The sequence below is a fragment of the Vicugna pacos genome, chromosome 11 (assembly GCF_048564905.1).
Source record: "Vicugna pacos chromosome 11, VicPac4, whole genome shotgun sequence".
NCBI classification, from domain to species: Eukaryota; Metazoa; Chordata; class Mammalia; order Artiodactyla; family Camelidae; genus Vicugna; species Vicugna pacos.
The window spans coordinates 65269877-65290730 of NC_132997.1; the positions used below are offsets into that span (position 1 = coordinate 65269877).

At 34.3% G+C, this 20854-nt stretch overlaps 1 protein-coding gene across 2 annotated transcripts in view; it reads right to left on the bottom strand.

Moving 5' to 3' along the window:
* PRKG1 (protein kinase cGMP-dependent 1) overlaps positions 1–20854 on the bottom strand; it is a 1109393-nt gene that overhangs the window by 183277 nt on the left and 905262 nt on the right. For both annotated transcript variants that reach the window (XM_006206633.4, XM_006206634.4), the window contains exons 6-7: positions 19337–19414; positions 9713–9807 (exon numbers count right to left, since the gene is read on the bottom strand). In XM_006206633.4, coding sequence (XP_006206695.1) covers positions 9713–9807; positions 19337–19414 — 173 coding nt within the window. The remainder of the gene's footprint in view (positions 1–9712; positions 9808–19336; positions 19415–20854) is intronic.

Genomic DNA, 20854 nt, shown 5'->3' on the forward strand with positions numbered 1-20854 from the left:
CTTATCTCTTATTTTCTAAGGATTTTATAGTTTGGGTTTCACATTTAGGTCTATGATACATTTTAAGCTAATTTTTGTATATGATGCAAGGTATAAGGTTTTCTTTTTTAATTTAATGGATGTTCAATTGTTTCCACATCATTCATAGAAAATTCTGACCTTTCTTAACTGAACTGTCTTTGAATTGCTGTTGAAAAATCAACTGACAAATGTTATGGACTGAACTGCGTGTCCCCCTCAGTTGTGTGACTTGTGTGAAGCCCTATCCTCTGATATGATGGTTTTTTTAGAGATGCAGTCTTTGGGAGATACCTAGGTTTAGATGAAGTCATATGGGTGGGGACCTTTTAATGCGATGAGTGTTCTTATATTAAGAGACATCAGAGAGTTTGTACTCTCTCTCCATGTGCTCAGGGCCATATGAGCACACGGCAATAAGGGAGCCATCTATATGACAGGAAGTGAGTCCTCACCAGAACCCAACCGTGTTGGCATCCTGATCTCAGACTTCCAATCTCCAGAACGGTGAAAAAATAAACTTCAGTTGTTTAAGCCACCCACTCCGTGATATTTAGTCATGGCAGCCTGCACTGACTAAGGTAGCAATATATGTGTGGTCGATTTTGGAACTCTTTATTCTGTTTCATAGATCTATTTGTCTAACCTGACGTAAGTACTACACTGCCTTAGTTACGGGGGCTCTAACATAAGTCTCAAGGTGTCGTAGGTTTGACTTTTTGAACTTGTTCTTCTTTTCAAAGTTCTTTTGTTTACTATAGGTCCCTTAAATTTCCATATGAATTTTGAGCTCTGTTTCTACAAGAAACTTGCTGGGATTCTGACTGGAATTGCACTGGATGTATAGATCAATCTGGGAGAACAATATTGAGTCTTATGTATGAAAGTAATGTAACACACACAGTATATCTCAACATTTCTCTCGGAAATGTTTTACATTTTTCATTGTACAGGTCATACGCATCTTTTATCAAATTTATCACTACTTCATAATTTTGAATGCTATTATAATGGCATTTTTTTCAAATTTAATAGTTGCTTGATTAAACTGTAAATACCTATAAGATTATTTATTGACATATCTGAACATGGTCCTGGGAAAGGGGTGGTGAACCTGAAACCCCTTAAATATTACCTGAACTGTCCTAAGTTTTCTTAGTTTTTGTTTTTTAATTGTCCTAGTGCCTGGAACATGGGTTAAGACAAACATAGCATATTTTTCAGAAAGATCTCCCACACTTATTTCATTGTGTGAATGAGGAACAAGGACACTGTGAAGCCAAATACAGCTGGAAATGCTTGTTTCATGTGGACACAGTCTTAATCAGAATATATTAGTAAATGTTACATCTAAAAATAATTTTTGGCAAGAATATTCAGTGGGCTTTAAAACATTTTTTTTTTCAGTCATCACAAGTAATTAGTGTAAGGACAATGAATATAACCAATCAAAATTTTTGTTGCCTGTCCAAAGTATGATTTATAACAAGTCATTTTTCTTCTACATTGTATGAAGGAAAAAATAATCATTTAGACACAGAAAGAATAAAAATGAGAGACACAAAGTACTAGCCAAGTTCATTAACAAGGAAATTAGCTTCAAATGAAACATTTGTATATTTGTTTAAAAAGATTTTCAAATTTACATTATATCTGCTTATCTGATGGCACCTGAGAGAAATTATGTATCTGACTGACATGTTGGAGAGTATCAATGAGGGACTGAATTGTTTTGTAAGTATCTCAATTTCCACCACTGAAATTACCTTATATTTAAGACAGCAGGGATGAAGAAAACATTTTATGGAAAAATACTAAGACTGTGATGTTTTCCCAAACATCTACAACAATCTAATCCTTTTTATATAAATAATCATTTCTGTAAGCAGATCCAAAGCCTCACTTCAGAAGAAAAGTCCTCTCTTACAAATCCTCTAGCATTTAACAGAATTTTTTTTAAAACAACCAATTTGCTAATTTGAAACTAATGTATCTTGTTTCAGTTACTGATCAGTTACTGACAACTACAACAAGCTACGTCAACTACGCGTGATATATCTGAGCCTATAGTGCACACTAAAGCATTAACAAGATTATCAAGTAAATTCAAACAACAACAAAAAGTAGTTTTGTACAACTAACATATTCCAGGTGAAGGTGTTCTTTAGGGACGTCCAGAGAGCATGCATTCAGATTTCCTTGATTAAATTATCTTCAGTAGTGTGTGTAGGCTAGGCCAAAGGTGTTCCTATACTACTATTTGTAATTTAGGATGTGTGTGTGGGAGGGGGTTGTGTATATGTGGGAGGGGGTTGTGTATATGTGGCAGGGGAGGGGAGGAGGGGAAGTGTAATTATATTTTGTATGCAATATACTTTCTTTAAAACCAAGATACGACTCTCATAAATCTTCTGATGGGATCCTTGACCTCAAAGTTCAATGAGGTACCGTATCCTGGGCTTCTTTATGTTAAGATACAGGAGAGGACGTCCGTATCATGAGTCTAAGTGCCTACAGAGCAACAGGTCAGCTTCCACCTGCCTCCACCCTTGGGCGCTGTGCTGTGCTGGGCTTCCAGATTCTAACATCCCACTCGGAGCTTGTTTTAGGTTCAGTTATCCATCTATGCCAGGAGGAACTATAATCATAAAGACTATCCAAATGGCAAATACCTAATAGCAAAACACACCATGGGGATTATGATGACATAAAAGATCTCAGTAGGACTAAAACATCGATCATGAAGCAGGCATGTGGGTGATGAGACTGCAGTAATAATATGGGAGCAGATCTCACAGCAGGGAGTGCCACAGATAGCCGCTGAGAAGGAAAATGACATGAAGCTACTTGTTTTACAGAATGTTATGGGTTGAATTGTGTCCCCCCAAAGCTATTCAAAGTGCTACGCTTCAAAAACCTATGAATGTCACCTTACTTGGAAATAGGGTCTTTGCAGAGTTAAGAAGCTACTACATTGGACTAGGGTAGGCCCTAAATCCAGTGACTGGTATCCTTATATCGAGAGAGAGATTTTGATACAGACACACACGGAGGGGACAGCCATGTAAAGAAGACAGAAATTGGAATAATGAAGCTACTGGTCAAAGATGTCACAGATTGCCGGCAGCCTCCAGAAGTTAGGAGAGGGCCATAGGATAGATTCTTCCCTAGGGCTTTCAGAGGACACATGGCCATGGTGATGCTTTGATTTTGAACTTTTAGCCTCCAGAAGTATTAAAAATATTTTTTATTGTTTTCAACAAGGATCTACTGTATAGCACAAAGAACTATATTCAATTTCTTGCAATAAGCTATAATGGAAAAGAATCTGATAGTATACATGCATGTATAACAGAAACACTTTGCTGTACACTTGAAATTAATATTGTAAATCAACTGAACTTCAATAAAAATAAGATTAAAAAATAAAAATAATTTCTATTGTTTTTAAGACACTCAGTTTGTGGTAATTTACCATGAACACCCTAGAAACTGATACCGAGAAATTATCTTAATCTGTGTGATGGATGGGAGGGGAGCAAGACTGGACACAGAATATGACCAATCAGAAGGGCCTACAGTTTTCCAGGTGACAGAGCATGGTGGCACTAATCAGAATAGTACCAGTGAGGATGGAAAGACATTGGTGATATTGAGAGTTATTTAGAAAGTAGAATCAATAGGATTAGTTATCAGTGATTAGGGTATTTTAGGAAAGAAAAGAGTCAGGGATAATGTCCAAATGTCTGATTTGAGAAACACTTATTAAGATAGGAATCACTTGAAAAGGAAGAGATTTGGTTGGGGGCAGAGAGAAAATTTAGCTTTGTCTTCATATCATTTGGGGTAACTAAGTGATGTCTAAGTGGATTTGCCTCATTGGAAACTGGGTCTGGAGCTCAGGAAAAAGTTTTGGGATGGAGATAGAGATAAAATAAAGTTGCTATAACACTTCGTGATTCTCCCATAATATCACTTAGCGCACTATTTTAATTACCTGTTTACCTGTAAATCCTCAACAAGCGCAAGCTGACACCAGAGAATTGAGAGAACTTCTTTTGATGAACACTGCTCTCCCTAACAGGCCAACATCAGATGTCCCTACTTGTTCCATCTTATGGTGTAGGAGTGATACTAACAAAGCGATTCTGACTCTTCCCAGTCAGTTGTGCAAAAAGAAGTTGGCCCAAAGTATTGGCAGCTTTTTGGCTTTGGATCTTAGCCACAAATCCAGGACAACAGGGGGAAATGTAACATTCTGTTACATTTAACATAGATAATCCATTATAATCCTCATAAGAATATTCTTCACTAAAAACCATATTATAATCCTCACTAAAAAACAGAACAAATGAAAAACCCTAAAAGTCTCAGGTGCAGAGAATCAAGAGGGGTCCTAAGGTTAGAGAAATGAGCTAGAGCTGGACAAGAGGGCTCACAAGGGGCAGGTGAAGAAGTCTGGCTACGGCCCTATCAAGATGGCAACTGGGACCAAGTCCCTTATAAGTCCTGGATTATTTCTTCACACAGAACACAAGCTTTAGAAATAACTCTCTACATTGTCCTGGGTAAACGTCAAGGAGATTTTCCCTGAGGGACATAGAAAATGATGTCTTGCAACTGGGAGATCGAAAGCCTTTCTACCCCATCTAAATGGTGCAGGGACAGGATGATGATCATGGGAGGGAGGGAAAGGACTTGGCAGAGGACCCAAGAGAAGCTTGAACTCTTATTTATAGTATTTTATTTCCATATAAATAAATGAATAATAATCAGATTCAAATATTGCAAAATATTAAAATGCTGTATCCAGTGTTTGTTATATGATTTCATGTGCTACTGTTTTATTAATTCAAACAAAGGAGGTTAACACACGTTAGTTAACTTGCCCAAGCTCGTAGTCCATGTGGGGAGAATCTAGGGAAACACAGACTTCTAGTACCAAAGTCTGTTAAACTGACTTGGCTTTCATTTTTGCATTAACCAGGAAGGGCCTGGCACATGGCCTAGGTGTTCAGAACGATAGGCAACAGCTGGGATAGTTCCTGGAGGGTGGGGCCCCTGCTAATAGAGGTCCGCTATCAAATGTCACCACTTAATAGGGTGTCCCAGGGCTGCACTTGGCATCCAAGGGTCTGTTCCAGTTGTAAAGAGGACAAATCTCAAGAGAAGCAGAGGTTGCAACCTTAGGAAATTTAAGAGATCATCTACTTCAACTGGCTCAGTTTACAAATTCAGAAACACCCAGAGAGATCAACCGGCTTGCTCAGTGAGTGGATGGTTCAAAATTGAATTCCATATCAATTATACCAAATGCTCTAAACTTTAGAAGTCAAGAAGTAGCAGAACATTCCTGGAAATGGGGACGGTAATGATAATAAAAATTAAAATAAAAATAAAAATAAAAATAAAAATAAAAATAAAAATTATGGTCATGGTGATAATAGTAGCTAACTTTTTTGAGCACTAATCTAAATTCTAGGTACTCACCCAAATGCTTTATGAATATTCCCTTGATTATTCCTCAAGACAACCCAAAAAGGTAGGTACAACCATCACCTCCATTTCAGATCAAAGGAGAGCCTCTCAGGGTCTCATAATTTGTAAATTTCAGAGTGGTTGCTAACCTAGGCAGTCTGACTTCTAAGCTGGAACTCTTAACCATACACTACGCTCAAGACTCAAACATTAGGGGAAAGGGCAGGACAGTGGTCTGCAAGTCGGGGCTCAATCCCATCTCTCCCAGGTTCAACTTGGACTTAAAATTTCTCACAACTATAGATGCAAACTATGTGTTTGGCTTAGAATTTGACATCATCTGATGCCAATGTGAATTCTGTATGGTTTCACTGCAGGTAGAGATCTTGAAGCAATGATATGTCAAAACGTAGATGGATTAATTCATAAATTCTTGGACTTAACCTGACAAATTCTCCTAAACACAAGTTTAGTTTTCATTTATATAAAGGAGTACTTCTGAAAAGAGTAAAATGTTTCGTCCTCTTTCTGCTGTGGAAAAACCATTATCACAGCAAAAATAATGCTTAAGCCAAACAATACTGAATAATTTGTTTCATGTCAACCAAAAAAGAGAAAGCAATAATTGAACCAAATTTTTCTAGTAATGAGATGCTATTGGTTAGTGAATTATTACAATGAAGATTACAGGATAGCTAACTGTATGTCTCCAACCAACAAGGAAACAAAACTTGCTAATTCTAGAGGCAGAACTTCATGGTGGAGTTCTGGAGTTGGGTTACTGAGGTCACATCTCAGCTTTGTCATTCAATGATCTACTGTGTGTTTAACCAATACTAGTACTAGGCACTCTCAAATTCTAAAAAAAATGGTCAAGGTTTAATTTCAATATTATCATTTTATCAATATAATGATCTGCTGAACATCCTCAGGAAAACAAAACAAAAATCCCCAGTATCTATAAATTTTATATGTGAGAGAACAATCTGAAATGCTGTGTTATGTACACCCAGGGAATGCCAACTATAAAATCTGCCTTCCAAGGATAAAAATCCTAAGGTTTTCAAAGAATTATAGCTGTTACTCAAAAGGACATACACAGTTGCTCAAGAAGACTTTATAACCTAAAGTTACATAACTTTTAAAGTTATTTGGAGGGAAACAAGTAAAACAAATCAATCTGATTTGTGTAAAGTTGGAATTTGGGGAGTAAACGTGGAAATTCAAAGATCAAAAAAGAACATAGAAACTCAGAGTAAAAAACAGGTTACAGACATAGAACATCAAAACATTAAAATGTCAAAAAATAATCAAAAGGAAATGGTAAGAAGGGTAAAACTACCAGGCTTCCCTAACAGGAATCTAGTTATGTAGTTTAAAGAGGCATATCATTGATAGAAATCATGAAATGGCAACTCACAGGTCAAATCCTTTGTAGAAATGTGTTGTTTGCTTGCAGAGCTGTCTTTCTTTTTTTTTAAATCAAGCTACAAAAGCATATATATTTTTTCAAAACTCACTTTTTCTGCTTTTCTTTAAAAACTGAAAAAGCACAGCAATGAGTTGGAGCTCTGTAATTGCCGTCCGCATTGCATAAGACTTTGTAGTTTGCCACCAGTTTCACTGGCCTTATTTTCACCTGTTTTCATTACCTGCCTGCCCTCTATAGTCAAGTGAGTTCGTAAATCCTTATCCACCACCAAATTCCAGTAGTGAAAGTGATCAGTGGCAGAAAGCATTGCCAGACTGGGCATCGTTACGGAGGTTCATTTGTTCACTCATTCATTCAACAAACACATTCTAAGTATCTAAAAAGTGCCAGATGCTGAGCTCAAATCAAATACAAGTACTTGGGATTTCTTTTCATTGAGGTAATAGTCCATCACAGACCTAAATGTTGTACGAAGATGTGTACAATAGAGTTTAGGACAAAACATTGGTGAATTTTAGGAAATGAAATGAGAAATTCTAAAGAATGTTAACAATTTCAAGGGTCTCAAAAGATGGGGATTTTAAAGAAGAAAAGGTGTGGTCAGCCGTGTAAAACCATAGCTGAGAAGTGAAGTCAAATGAAGACAGAAAAAAAAGACTATTCTTTGCAGTAAATAGCAAATTCCTGGTGACACTTAAGAGGGCATACATAGAGTAGGCTGATAAAGCCAGGTTGAGCGGTGAGAAAGTAAGAGTAAGTGGCATAAAGAAGAAAGAGAAATGGGGGTATGACGGGGATAAGGTGTGGTGGGAAATGGTGGGAGTGGGGTGAAGAGGCCTGAATATATGCAAAAGAGTTTTGGAACCAGACAGTCCACAGAAATAACCATATACTAAAATGAATTCAGTCTAGAGGGAATATCATTAACTTAAATTTCAGTATAAAAGCAAAATTTGGTAACTTTTCTGTAAACCATATCCCCAAATTCACTTCATGAGACATTCTGGGAAGGTGTTTTCACTGTAAAACTTTCTACAATTAGCACCAAAATTCAGTGACATTAAGCTACAAAAGAAAACCTATCAATTCTCAATTATGTTTTATGTGTTGGTGTTCCACTTGTGATCTCAGTCAAAGATGACTGAAATGTTTAAGGGCTCTGCTGGAAATGAAGTTTCTACAGAGGCATCTAATCTTGGACCAATGATCAGGTGATTTTATTCTCTAGAATCCTCTACATTTATAACAGGTGAAAGAATGGTAAAGTACAAAGGGTTCCTTTTAGTGCAGTTTATACTAGGAAGATGATGTCTATTGCATTCTTTTATGCAGCCACATTGAACGTGGTATTTCCTCCAGCTTTGCCACTGGAAATATTTAGCAGCAAGTACTTGTTCATTAAATAAAGGTGAAATTAACCAAGTTAAAGAAAAAAGGTCAGTCAAATGCATTTAGCTCTGAATTTTCATAAAGTAATGTGGCCTGAGTAACATGACCTTTCAGGATCTCTCTTTCATTTCTGTAGTTATGAAACGGTAAGAAAGAAAATAAAATCTGCCAACTGATTGTGGTTTTAAAAATTAAAACTCTCCAAACTATTTCCTCATAATACTTTTTAGCAAAATCTTTACGTTATTTTTTAAGTGAAGGCATAATTTGAAATGGAAGCAAAACAGACTGTTCCACATATTTTAGAAATAAATTATGTCCTATTTGCTGTCTTTCTAGTATACACTCCTGTACCTGGCATTTGATACAAAAATAAATGTTTATTGGTTATTCGCTATTCAGTTGGCTTACATATACAGCACTGAACTTTGAAAAGCCTCATCCATATGGATAACTTAGATAGTTACTTACTGGAAAACAAAAGTGAAATATCCAAATATATTAGTCATATTTGCCATGCATTCTGTAAAATGCATGATACAAAGTCAATTGGGTTTTTCTTCATTAGTATATGGGAAGAAATCCCAAACACTTGCCTCTTGAGGTCTTAGTTTACAAGCATAATGTCAGTGATTTTGCAGTAACACCTCAATGAGTCCAGCCTTCAGAGCCGGTTCACAGTGAATCCGGACCTACTTTACCTTCACTTCCACCTCCTCCTTCACCTCCACTACCACAGCGATGACAACCACCACCCAGAGGTGACTCCCAGAAAGGCTTCATTACATTGTGATCTGTTGTTTGTACAATCAGGTTTTGGGAATCTAAAAAATCTCAACCAATTATCTTCCTATGATTCTGAATAAAATTTTTGTACAAAATGAGCTTAGTAGAGACTTCTCTTTTAAAGTCTTTGCAGAGGTTGCAATTAAAGAATACAAAGCTGAGAAAATTTCCTATTAATACAGAAATGATTTATTACAGAAGTAAAGCAGATACTAATAAATATAAAATAAACAAGTTTATACTGTGTAGCACAGGGAACTATATTATCTTGTAGTACCTTATGGTGAAAAATATAAAAACGAATATATGCATGCTCATGTATGACTGAAGCATTATGCTGTACTCGAGAAATAGACACAACATTGTAAACTGACTATACATATACACATATACGCACGCACGCACGCACGCACAGAGTTAACCAGTCAATTCCACAGCCTATCCAAAGAGTCTCCAAGTCCAGCTGGTAGTAAGAATGGTCATCAAGGGTCTGTGTCTGTGTCTGATGGTGGAATAAGCACTAAATAACCTATTTTGCTAGAAGCGCAATATTTACGACAGAGATATATGTAACACCACCAAAAATTTTGTAAAATGGGATCTACTTACCCCTGCAAGGCTTTCTCTCCAAACCAGTCTCCTTTTCCTAAAGTTCTAAGAAAGACCGGGTCTTCACTTGGTGAGTCTTCACGAGTGACATTTACCTAGATAGAGAAACAATGAAAGTCTATTTCCACTGCCAACACACTGGATGATCAAATAAATACTAGTTAATGATGCTAATTCTATTTTTTAACTTATTTTTAAGAAGAAAAAGAGTACAGTACCACTGAAGAGGCCAAAGAATAATAGCACAAATGCCCATGCAGCCCAAGAAATAATCTCCAAATACTTTGCTGTACTTTCAAGTTGTCAACAAATAACATTTAGAAATTTGAATTTCACTCAAATCCCCATCTCTAGTCTCATTTCCTACCTCCTATGAGGCCATCACTATGACGAATTTAATGAGCATTCCTCCCATCTTTTTTACAGGTTTATATGAATGCGTTTTTAAAATACATGAATAGCATAATACAGTATGTATCATTCTGAGACTTACGCTTTTCTCTTAACATTGTTTTAATTATTTATTCCAAGCTATTATATACAAATCTAGTCCATACATTTTAAGACTTTACTGTCTTCTTCTAATCTGTTATTTACTTATTTACTTCTTTGTAGATGGATGTTTATATTGTCTCCATTTCTTGGCTTCACTTAACATCATTCTATACACCTAGACATGCACATCCCCGTTCCTCTAGGACATGCCTATCCCTTTGCTAAGAAGAATCCAGCCTTCATTCAAAGGCCACAATGTCATGAAGCCTTCCCACAGGCCTCTACTTGACTTTCATCCTCGTGATCTGTATGCTTCATTCAGCAAGATTATTTTTTGAAGATATATAAATTACACCTATGTCTTTTTTACCATAATAAATAGTATGCTCTTGTAAGAAATGGGTATTTCTTTGGCATTCTCTATAATTTCTAATAGGTTCTTAATAAGGAGCTATAAATTTCATGAACAAAAAATCTTCATTACTAACATGGTATCTCTGCCCACATAGGAATTGGGGGTTGGGTGATAGTCAGTGGAAAGCAAGTAACAATGTATTTGTTGCATAAATAAAGACATAAATACAGTAATTGTTCATTTTTGTTAATTCATTTCCTTCTAAAGCTCTGCAAACATTTGTAATACTGGCTACATATCATCCAGGAAGGTTAAGCAGTTAAAATTCACCTACCTGGAAAACGTAATGAAATAGAAAAACTAATTTCTTAAGACAATGCCAGACACTTAAACACATTTAAAAATACTATCCCTCAGGTTTCTGAATTTAGAGATTGATGTCAAAGACTAAAATTTTTATAAGCATTAAGAAGGTCTGTACAAGGTGGAGGGAATTCAATTATTATTCTTCACCGATCCATTTGATTATTCCTCCACACAGTATTGCAAAACCATAGAAATGCAGTTTTTAAAACCACTGAGTTACATCAGAGAGATGCTTATTGGCATACAGATGAGGCTTTTACAGATGCAAATGGAAATGCACTCACATAGTGATTCTCAAACTTAATTGTGTGGGGGGAGACTATGTAGGGGTGTGTCTTGTTTAAAATAAAGGTTACTGAACTCTTATTCCTGAGGTTCTGACTGAGTGGGTTTTGGAAATATGCATTTCAAAAGAGTCATGTGGGTGATTGAGATGCAAATGCGGTACAGCCCAATCTGACAAACACTGATACACCGTTTTATCTCTGAACTTCAGTTTTCTCAACTGCACAATGAGGCAACTCAACGAAATTATTGGTCCTCCTGGATGTTAAAAAAAAAAGTCATGGGCTAAAGTGTAATAAACTACAAATTAAGCTCATTAATTCAAATTAGATAGTAAGAATACATTATATAACTGTACTTTGCCATTTGGTTAACAACAAAAAAAAATTAGAAATCCAAAATGGCAGATTTATGCAAGCCATGGAGAAATGGTGGTGGGTTTTGAAATGTTCTTTAAAATTATGTTACTGAAATGGAGTGATCAAGACAAAAAAAAATGGTCCACCTACAGAATGAAGCATTTTCTGCTTACATAATAAATGTGAGGAAAAATGTATCTCCAAAATCTATCTCCTATAATTTATGTATATGAAAAAAACAAGCAACTCAAAGAGCAAGAATCAAAATTTTCCTTTAAAGTTATAATATCCACAGGTTTTCTTTGTATATATCATTCTAAATATGCACAGACACCATTCATGGACATTTGCATGGGAAAAAATTTTAAGGTAGAGAAAGTTAAACATACAGAGATAGCCTCTCTAACTTTAACCTGCACCCATATTCTTTCCACCTAAACCACAAGGTACTTTATGGTCCACAATGCTGCAGAAGGGAACTAGCTACGGAGCCTTAAAGATAGTATTTGCTCTGAACATTTATTATCCCACCACCTTGGGTGGGATAACATGAGGTTATCTCATATGTGTATATTTGTGTGCTATGTGTGAATTAAATGAGAGAAAAATCAATGAAAAGCATCCTCTTAATTTTAAGTGTCCCCCAAAGTTGGCTCCTTTTTCCCTTATTTTCCCCTTTATTCCATTTCTCTTCCTTCTACTTCAGAAATTCCATGCATTTCATTATGATTATCCCATATCACTACTATTGCTCTTATTGCCATAAAATGCTCTTTAGAGTATTAACCACTTTTAGTTCTAGATAAACAGGAGAACGTGTGTATTTTTATGATCCTTCTACTTATCTATATATTAATTTTCTATAAAATATATGCATGATCTTGTAATTTAAAATTTTGGAACTATTTTTAAATTTTGTATACATAATTTTTTAAATTAAGAATCAAAATAGAAATTAGATATTTTAAATAGAACACAAAATTTATCTTTGATATCAAAATTTTCAATAAACAATATCAATGTGCTCAACCAACATGTTTATCCAAGAACAATTCAAAAGCAAAATGAAATGTTTTAGTACAGATTCAACAGGTTTTATAAACAAAGCAATGTTTGTTGTAAAGAAATATGGAAATTACAGATCTGTGGGCAAACCCAGCTGGAAAATAGGGTTAGATATGCATTTTTCTACCTAAGTGATCAATAGATTATAAAAATGAAGAGTCCCCAAATCGAAGCAGCTCTTTTCAAACAGAGTTCTGCACATATTGCTCAGAAACTGGTCCTGTTATTCCAAAACCAAAATGCTTCCTAATGCAGAAAAACACTTTTAGGAACTGTATCTGATAGTTTGGGGCATGTACAGGGGAAGGATTTTTCCTGAGCTTGAAGTTTGTATGCATCCTTTGAGTCATTAGCTACATTCATGTCCGTAAGACCTATGATACCCATGAGTCTGATTTGACAACTGAACCTTTTATGTAAACACAGGAATGAATTAGAATCTCTCTCATCATGTGTTCTACTTCCTTCCCCCAACACCTATGATGTTCATGTTCAAGATTCCCTTTCTAGTGCTACTAATTTCGTGTGTGTGCACATGCACTTCACTACATGCAAAAATGCCACATATTAGCCTAGTTTTAAACTTTATATAAATAATATATCACACTTATTCTTCAACTTGTTTCTTTTGATTAGCATTGTATTTGAGATTCATTCAGTTCATCCATGTTAATATATGTAGCTGTACTTCATTTCTCATTTGTATATTACCCCATTATATGAATATATTTTATTAATGACTCTGTATATGTAAATGTGGATTTCTTCCAGGTTTATTTTTGTTATATTTTAGCTTTGCTGTGCTATTAACAACATTAATTATAAACATTTCTGCATGTTTTGTGGTGTCCATGTGGTGTTTCGCTAGGATCAACACTTATGAAAGAAGAATAAGGTAATGAAGTATATGCATCTTCAATTTCACTAAGTATTGACTCAGTCTTGGTATAAAGAGGTTATACCAACTTACATTTCTACCATCAGTGAATGAAAGTTCATATCGTCTATATTGTCATCAACACTCGATACTGTCAGACTTTAATTTTTGCCAATAAGGTAGGTATCAGATGGCATTTCTCTGATTATTAATAAAGGGAGAGCATTTTTCATATTATTTCATTTTATTTTGTGGGCCAGCTGTATTTCTTTTTTGTAATGTGTCTGATGATGTTTGCCTATTTTTCTATTGAATTGACTGTCATTTTTAATTGATTCATAAGACTGTAGTTTATCTTTTTCCTGTTTTTATGATGTCTTGCCTGAGTTATTAATTGTAATATAATTGTACTTAACCACATTATCCCTTATTGTTTATACTTTAAAATTCTCATTTAAGAAATTCTTTTCTATCCTAGCATGACAGAAGTATTCTCCTAACTGTCCCTGATTTTTTAAATATGTTTTTCTTTTACATTTAGGTGTGGAATTGACCTTTTTGTACAGTGTGAGGTCAGGAACCAACTTCATGCATTTCCCTATAGATAACCAGTGATTTTGGTATCTGCACTGCCCATCCTGACCTAAACCAAGTACCACAGATCATGAATCTTTACCTGAGCTTGCTATTCTCTTATTCTGATATATTAGGAGAATTAAGACCCATTTTTCTTTATTACTTTAACCTTATAAGTCTTTCTATCTAATAAATTAATTCTACCCAATTTACTATTCTTCCCTTCAAATGTTTTAGCCTTGTTGGTCTTCTGCTCTCCATTCTAGTGTCTTTAAATGAAATTTTCTTCTTAAACAACTTGAACATTTTTTGTTATATTCCTAAATACTTGATTTTAGAAATGATTTTAATTATACATTTTAGTTTTACTTTTAACTGAATTTACTGGTGTTTAGAAATATATGCAGTTTTTTAAATGATCATATAGTAAAATTGAACTTTTTTCTTATTTTGGAAGACAGTTCTATGAATTTAATGTATAGATTTCTCTAACTTCCATCATATTCAGATATAGAACAATTCCATCACCTCAAGAAATTCCTTCATACTATATGTTTATAGTCACATCCTACTCCAAGTCTTACCCCTAGAAACCAATGGTCTCTTCTGTATCATATTAGTTTTATCTTTCTGATAATATCATGTACATGGAATAATAAAATATTTAACCTTTTCAGACTGGCTTTTTTTTTTTTTAACTTATAATGCCTTTGAGATTCACCCAAGTTATTACATGACATAAAAGTTAATTCTTTCTATTGAATAAATGTGGTACAGTTTGTTTATCTATTTATCCACTGAAGGGCATTTCTAATTTGGGGCAATTATGAATAGAATGGCTATAAATATTGATGCATTTTTTTTGTTTGAACTTTGTTTTCATTTTTCTAGAATAAATACCAAGAAGTACAAATACTAGGTCATATAGTAAATACTTCACTCTATAAACTGCCAAAATGTTTTTCAGAATAGCTTTACCACTTTGCATTCCCACCAGCAAAGCATGACAGTTCCAGTTGCTCTGCTGCCTCATCAGCACTTGGTATTGTCAACGTATTTTTTTTTTCATTTTAGCCATTTTTTTTAGGCATGCAATCATTTCTCAGGGTTTTAAGTTGCAATTCCATAATAACTAATGATTAATTAAACATCTTTTCATGTACATATCTGCCATTCTTATATCTACTTTGTGAAGTGTCTAGTCAAACTCCTCATCCTTTTTTTAAATCTTGATAGTTTTTAAAAAATTGGTATCTGGATTGTTTTTAATATATAAGTCCTTTGCTAGAAGTGTGATTTCCAAGCATCTCCTCCAGTTTGAAGTTTTTTTTCATCCTTTTAATGTCTTTTACAAAAAAAAAGTTTATAATTTTGATAAAGCCCAATTTATCTTTTGATAATGAATTGTGCTTTTGGTGTCATTTCTAGGAACTTTTGACATAAGTCATGAAGATTTTCTTCTAAAAGTTTTATAGTTTTACATTTTATCTTTTAATCTATTATCAATTACTATTTAACTGTTATATAAGGTAAGAGTTTAGGTGAAGAGTTGCTTTTTTGCTTATAGATAACCAATTGTTTCAACACTATTTGCTGTCCTTTCTCTACTGACTGCTTTTACTCATTAATGGCTCTTTCACTCTTAATTATGACATAAGTTGTAGGCACTTTGTAGATATCATTTAGTAATTTGAGGAATTTCTTTTATATTCCCAGTTTGTTGAGTTTTTCTTGTGAAGGATGGTCCAATTTCTCAAATGTTTTCATGCATCAATTGACATATAATTTTTCTTCTATTAACATCGTAGATATACTGACTGATTCAGCTTTTTCAAAATTTAATTTAAAGTATCTAGTTCTGCAATGTTCAATGTCAACATTAGTTGCACTTAGCTTATTTAGCTATTGTAATGTGGCTACTGCTACTAAGAAGCTGAATATTTTGTTTAACTTAATTAATTTTATTTAGATAGCAAATGGGACTAATGGCTTCTGTGTTGGCTTGTGAAGATACAGAATAGTTTCATTAACAAAGGAAAAAGTACTGAACAATGCTAATGTAGCTAAGCTCATATTAATTTTAATTATTTATCTACATAAAAAACCTCAGAAGAAACTAAAATCATACCATCTATAAATAATTACTGTTTTATTCCCTCATTTCCGAACATATCTTTTTCTTGACTTACTGCAGTGAGTGGAGTGTTTAGTTCTACACTGAATAGAAGTGGGGAATAATGTGCATCTTTGTATTTGATCTAAAATGAAATGCTTCTCATATTTCACCCTGACACATACATATATGTATACACATGCATATCCATACACAAATAAAATTCCATAAGAGAACACTTTCCATGTTCAGTAACACTGAACATTGTGTTAAGCCAACTTGTTTAACCAACATGCTTAAGCATTTGTTAATTCTAAGCAAAGCCATGTGGTTTTAAGTGGCATTTAGTGAACAAGAATTTTTGACTCACAATTTTGCTAGCGGTAGCATACAAAGTATATTGAATAGAATCAGAAAATCAAAATGCATTTGCATTATTATCAAAACTCTGAAATTTTGTTTACCAATCTTATTCAATTTTGGTTCAACTTATTTATGGAGAGAGTGTATTTTTTGATGGAACACAATTCCAGGGCCATATGCATGAGGTTTTACCAGAGCTATTTTTCATGCTCAATTGTGAATCCATTGGTGCTTTGTAGTTCAATGTTGGAGGGGAACAAATCATGTTTCTAGGCAAGTGGAATGGACTGATTAAAGTATAGAGAGCTAACTCAGCTTCTCCTTAAGACAGCATCAGGTTCTCCTGATATCACTTGAGCATTCTGCCTCAAGTTTTAGAAAAATCAGCTTATACAGGTTTAATGGGGGAAAAACAAATAGTTTAAAGTTTTTCCCTTTGTGTGAATGTGCTTTGTGGAAGAATAAAAACCATTTTATACTTAGATAAATGAACTTGAACAAAGGGAAATCCATTTGTAGGTTTACAGCTCCTCCCCTGTTGTGTGTGTCTGTCTCACATTTTCTAAGGAAAAGCCAGTTTCATAGAAACAAAGAAAATATCTTTGTCACGGTTATCCTTTATACATTTTTTTAATGTATATGAAAACAAATTGACATCTGTATATCAAAACCAAGGCATATAGTTTTAGAACTTTTCAATTCTACAACGTATTTGCCTGCTTTTCTGAACCTACTCTTACTACTCTTCTCACTTTCTATTCCTTCCCATTGGGACTTATGTATCTTAAAATGTAATATGGTGACTCTAGTGCATTAATATTAGAATTAATATAATTCATATACTAACCAATCATACTTTATTATATAATTAAGAATCACAGAAGCTAAGTTTTGTGACCTGAAAAACTAGGTTAGGAAAAAAACTATACCTGGTTTAAAAAAAAAAATCTGGAATGCGTCAAAAGAGTCCAGTATATTCTTACTACTTCTCTCCCAGAATCCCCACTGTGCTCTAAAATGTTGCCAAGGGAATGGGCTCCGGTGCTGTAATTTCCATGCTACTTCTGTTTATACATATCACAAAACTGGTAAAACAGCACCACTAGTGCACCTGTCTTCAGCTAAAACTGGTTGCTAACTAACCACAACTTTTTTCCAGGCAGTGCTGGACTTTGCAGTAATTTGGTAGTCACAGAAGCCTGTCAGAAATTTATCTTAACAGATAAGCATATCATTACATGAGACCAAAGAAGTAGCAATATAATGTAGAAAAATGAATCTAGAATTGTTAGGGCAAAAAGTCTCCCTGTGACCAATCAAATCATTTACAGCCATGAGGATTTGCAATTTTCCCTGAGTCTTCAATCGATGTTAAGAATAAAACAGTAAAAGGTAAGCCCTAACAATTTATATGTAAACCACAAAATCTTAACGTTTCTTATCCTCTCACATTGGAAAATATAAGATACAGTTTTAACCATTAAGTGTGGTCAGACACATCATTTCATGATGCCTTTTAGGAAGCCAGTCTCTGATTTCTGTTTCTATCCCAGGCTTTCTGATATCAGTCAAAAGAACAGGTATGATAAAAGTATAAATAGTGTTTACTTCCCTTTAGTGTGCTATGCCACTGGTGTAAACATCGATAATATGCACATTTTAAATTCAAAATTAGTCCAAAGAGGATTCTTTAAAATGTGATCCAACAAGATTTGCAATCTTTCCCATATCCTGTTTGCTGTGGCTCTGTTATTCCCTCTCCTGTTTTAACATAAGCATAAGGTGCTGAAGTCAGTCTTACTTAAATTAGAATAAATAAATTTACTTTTTTTAAAAGTGATAATTATAAAAGTGAAAACTGCCATATAAATCCCCTTATACCTGCATTTCCTTTCCAGTCTCTTAATATACTTAGTATTCACAACTTCTCTTTAACGATCACTTATGATAAAGCAAAATAAGTTCAAATCACATTGCACACAGTCCAATGACACTTAAATGCAAAAATGAATAGGACTTCACTGTTGAAAGAAACAAGGTATTTTTAGCAATACAATATTAAAGTATTAATATACAAGTCTTCATTTTCCAATTCACGTAATTTCTTAGCTTCTTAAAAATTATAACAGTGAAATATTTAAAAATATAATAAATAATGATTTTTTCACTTATATACCTGTCTACCCCATATTTATCCCTTCCCCTATAGTTCACCACATCTAATAATTTTAGTATCCATTCAGTATTTCTTCATGAAGATACAGTAAAACATGAATATATTTATTTCCTCATTGGCCTCAGAGTGTTAAATAACTTGCCTAGGAATACTAAAACTAGTAAGTTTCATAGCTGGATTCAAACTTAGGCCATCTGATTTGAAAGTCCAGATGTTTCATTAATACAATGTTACTGCTCCTAATGACAGGATGGATTTTTTTCCTGTTAAGGATTTTTTTTAAAGCTACTGTAGTCATTTTTTTTTATTATATAATCTTAATTATGGAAACTTTTCCATTTTGCAGACTTATCAGTGGCATTTAGCATCATGATTATTATATTAAAGAATGAAGGCTGTTCACTGGCCTTCAAAGTTATACTTTTTCTTCCTCTTTCATCAGTTTTAGGAGATCTGCTCTCAAATATCCCTTTATCAGTTTCAGAAAATGAAAAACAGATACAGCTCCAGACCCTGCACCTGTGCTCCTCCAGGGGTCGCTGATGAACACCAGATATCCCTGGTACTTGGCTCTCAAGTGCCACCAAAACTTACCTTTCCTTTGCTGATGATAAAGAAGGTGTCCCCTCTTGCACCTTGCCTGATGATATATTCCCCATTCTCATAGTGAGTCTGAAAAATACAAACAGTAAGAGAAAAAAGCGTTAAGAAAGGAGCAATTTACTGAACAGCTCAACTTCAAGTATCAGTTCCTGAGAGACAAATTTATCCTCATGGAGTTTACTCAACCAAGCCTAGAATCCATCATTATTTAAGAATAACAGTCAATGAGCACAGTAATCAAAAAGAAATTATTCAATCATGCTCATTTTAAAAACTATTTTGTTAGTGCACTTTTTCTGGGTGATTATATTCATATCTTTAAATTCATTCATTTTAATAGTTTGATGAAAATATTCTTTTCTCCCATCAACTGAGCATGAAATAAAACAGACCTGATCATTGAACTTGTCTGTCTGTATTATTTTATTTGTCATTCTCTTTTTGATTTAGTCTTCTTGTAATGATAGCTGCCTCTCCTTTTTTTTTTTTTTCTTTTCCTGAGAAATTACTGTGGCACCTAGCATTTTTACAGATCTTCATTTTGAAATCAGGTTAACTTTAGGTGCAGATCAGATGACCCCAGTTACTTTTTAAGGCACTGCTTCACGCTTTAATGCCCTGCTTCAGCAATTGAGATTTGGCCCTGTCAAACAGAATGTCTTCATTTTATGTACTGAATTCTGGTCTAGCATCTGTGAGCTTGTAAAGTACCAAACAAGGAGCAAAATAAGGCTACAAGAAGATTATCACAGGCAGTGTGTTAGTATTCTGATTCGGACACAGTCATTAGGTCCATTCCCAGGGTGCAGATTGCTCCTGCAATGAACAAAAGTAATTTCTATAAGGAGAGGTGGGAGAAAGCATATTGCTGGGTCAGGAGGTGTAACAGAAAATGAGAACTATGCCATCTGGCCCTATCTTTCTCTGCAGCTTAGCAAGGGAGCCATATCTTGGGGAAGAAAACTACTTTGTACACTGCTTAGGAAACAAGATTTCATGGTTTGCATGCAATATTCATCAGGCCAGTGGCTGTGATTTGTCCTTATACTTCAACACTTTGTTTTTTACTACTTTCATCTAATTCACTCTTAAAATAGCCTTTTATTAATACATGATATTGAGAATAGCTATGATTTTCTTTACATATCAAGAAAATAAACTACCTAATCTGTTACTTTTTTTTAACTTCACCTAATCTGTTACTATCTTTTACTCTAAAGTAACATATTTTCCTAATAACAATTTTTTTAAGTAAAAAAGTTCTTCCTTATTTTGTTCCCCCAATCTCAGCCATTCGATGGAGAATAGTCTTATGTGTATTTTTCAAGACTTTTAAACACATCTTTGTGCCTATAATAATTTCTGAACAAAAATAAGATTCTGTAATGCCTATTCTTCCACTGACTTACTTTATTTAACAAAATTATCTGTGTTCCGTTTTCATATCTCGTTGCTCAGAAAGCAACAATGGGAAGACCTTTATGATGGGCAGATTTGAAAAACAAGATC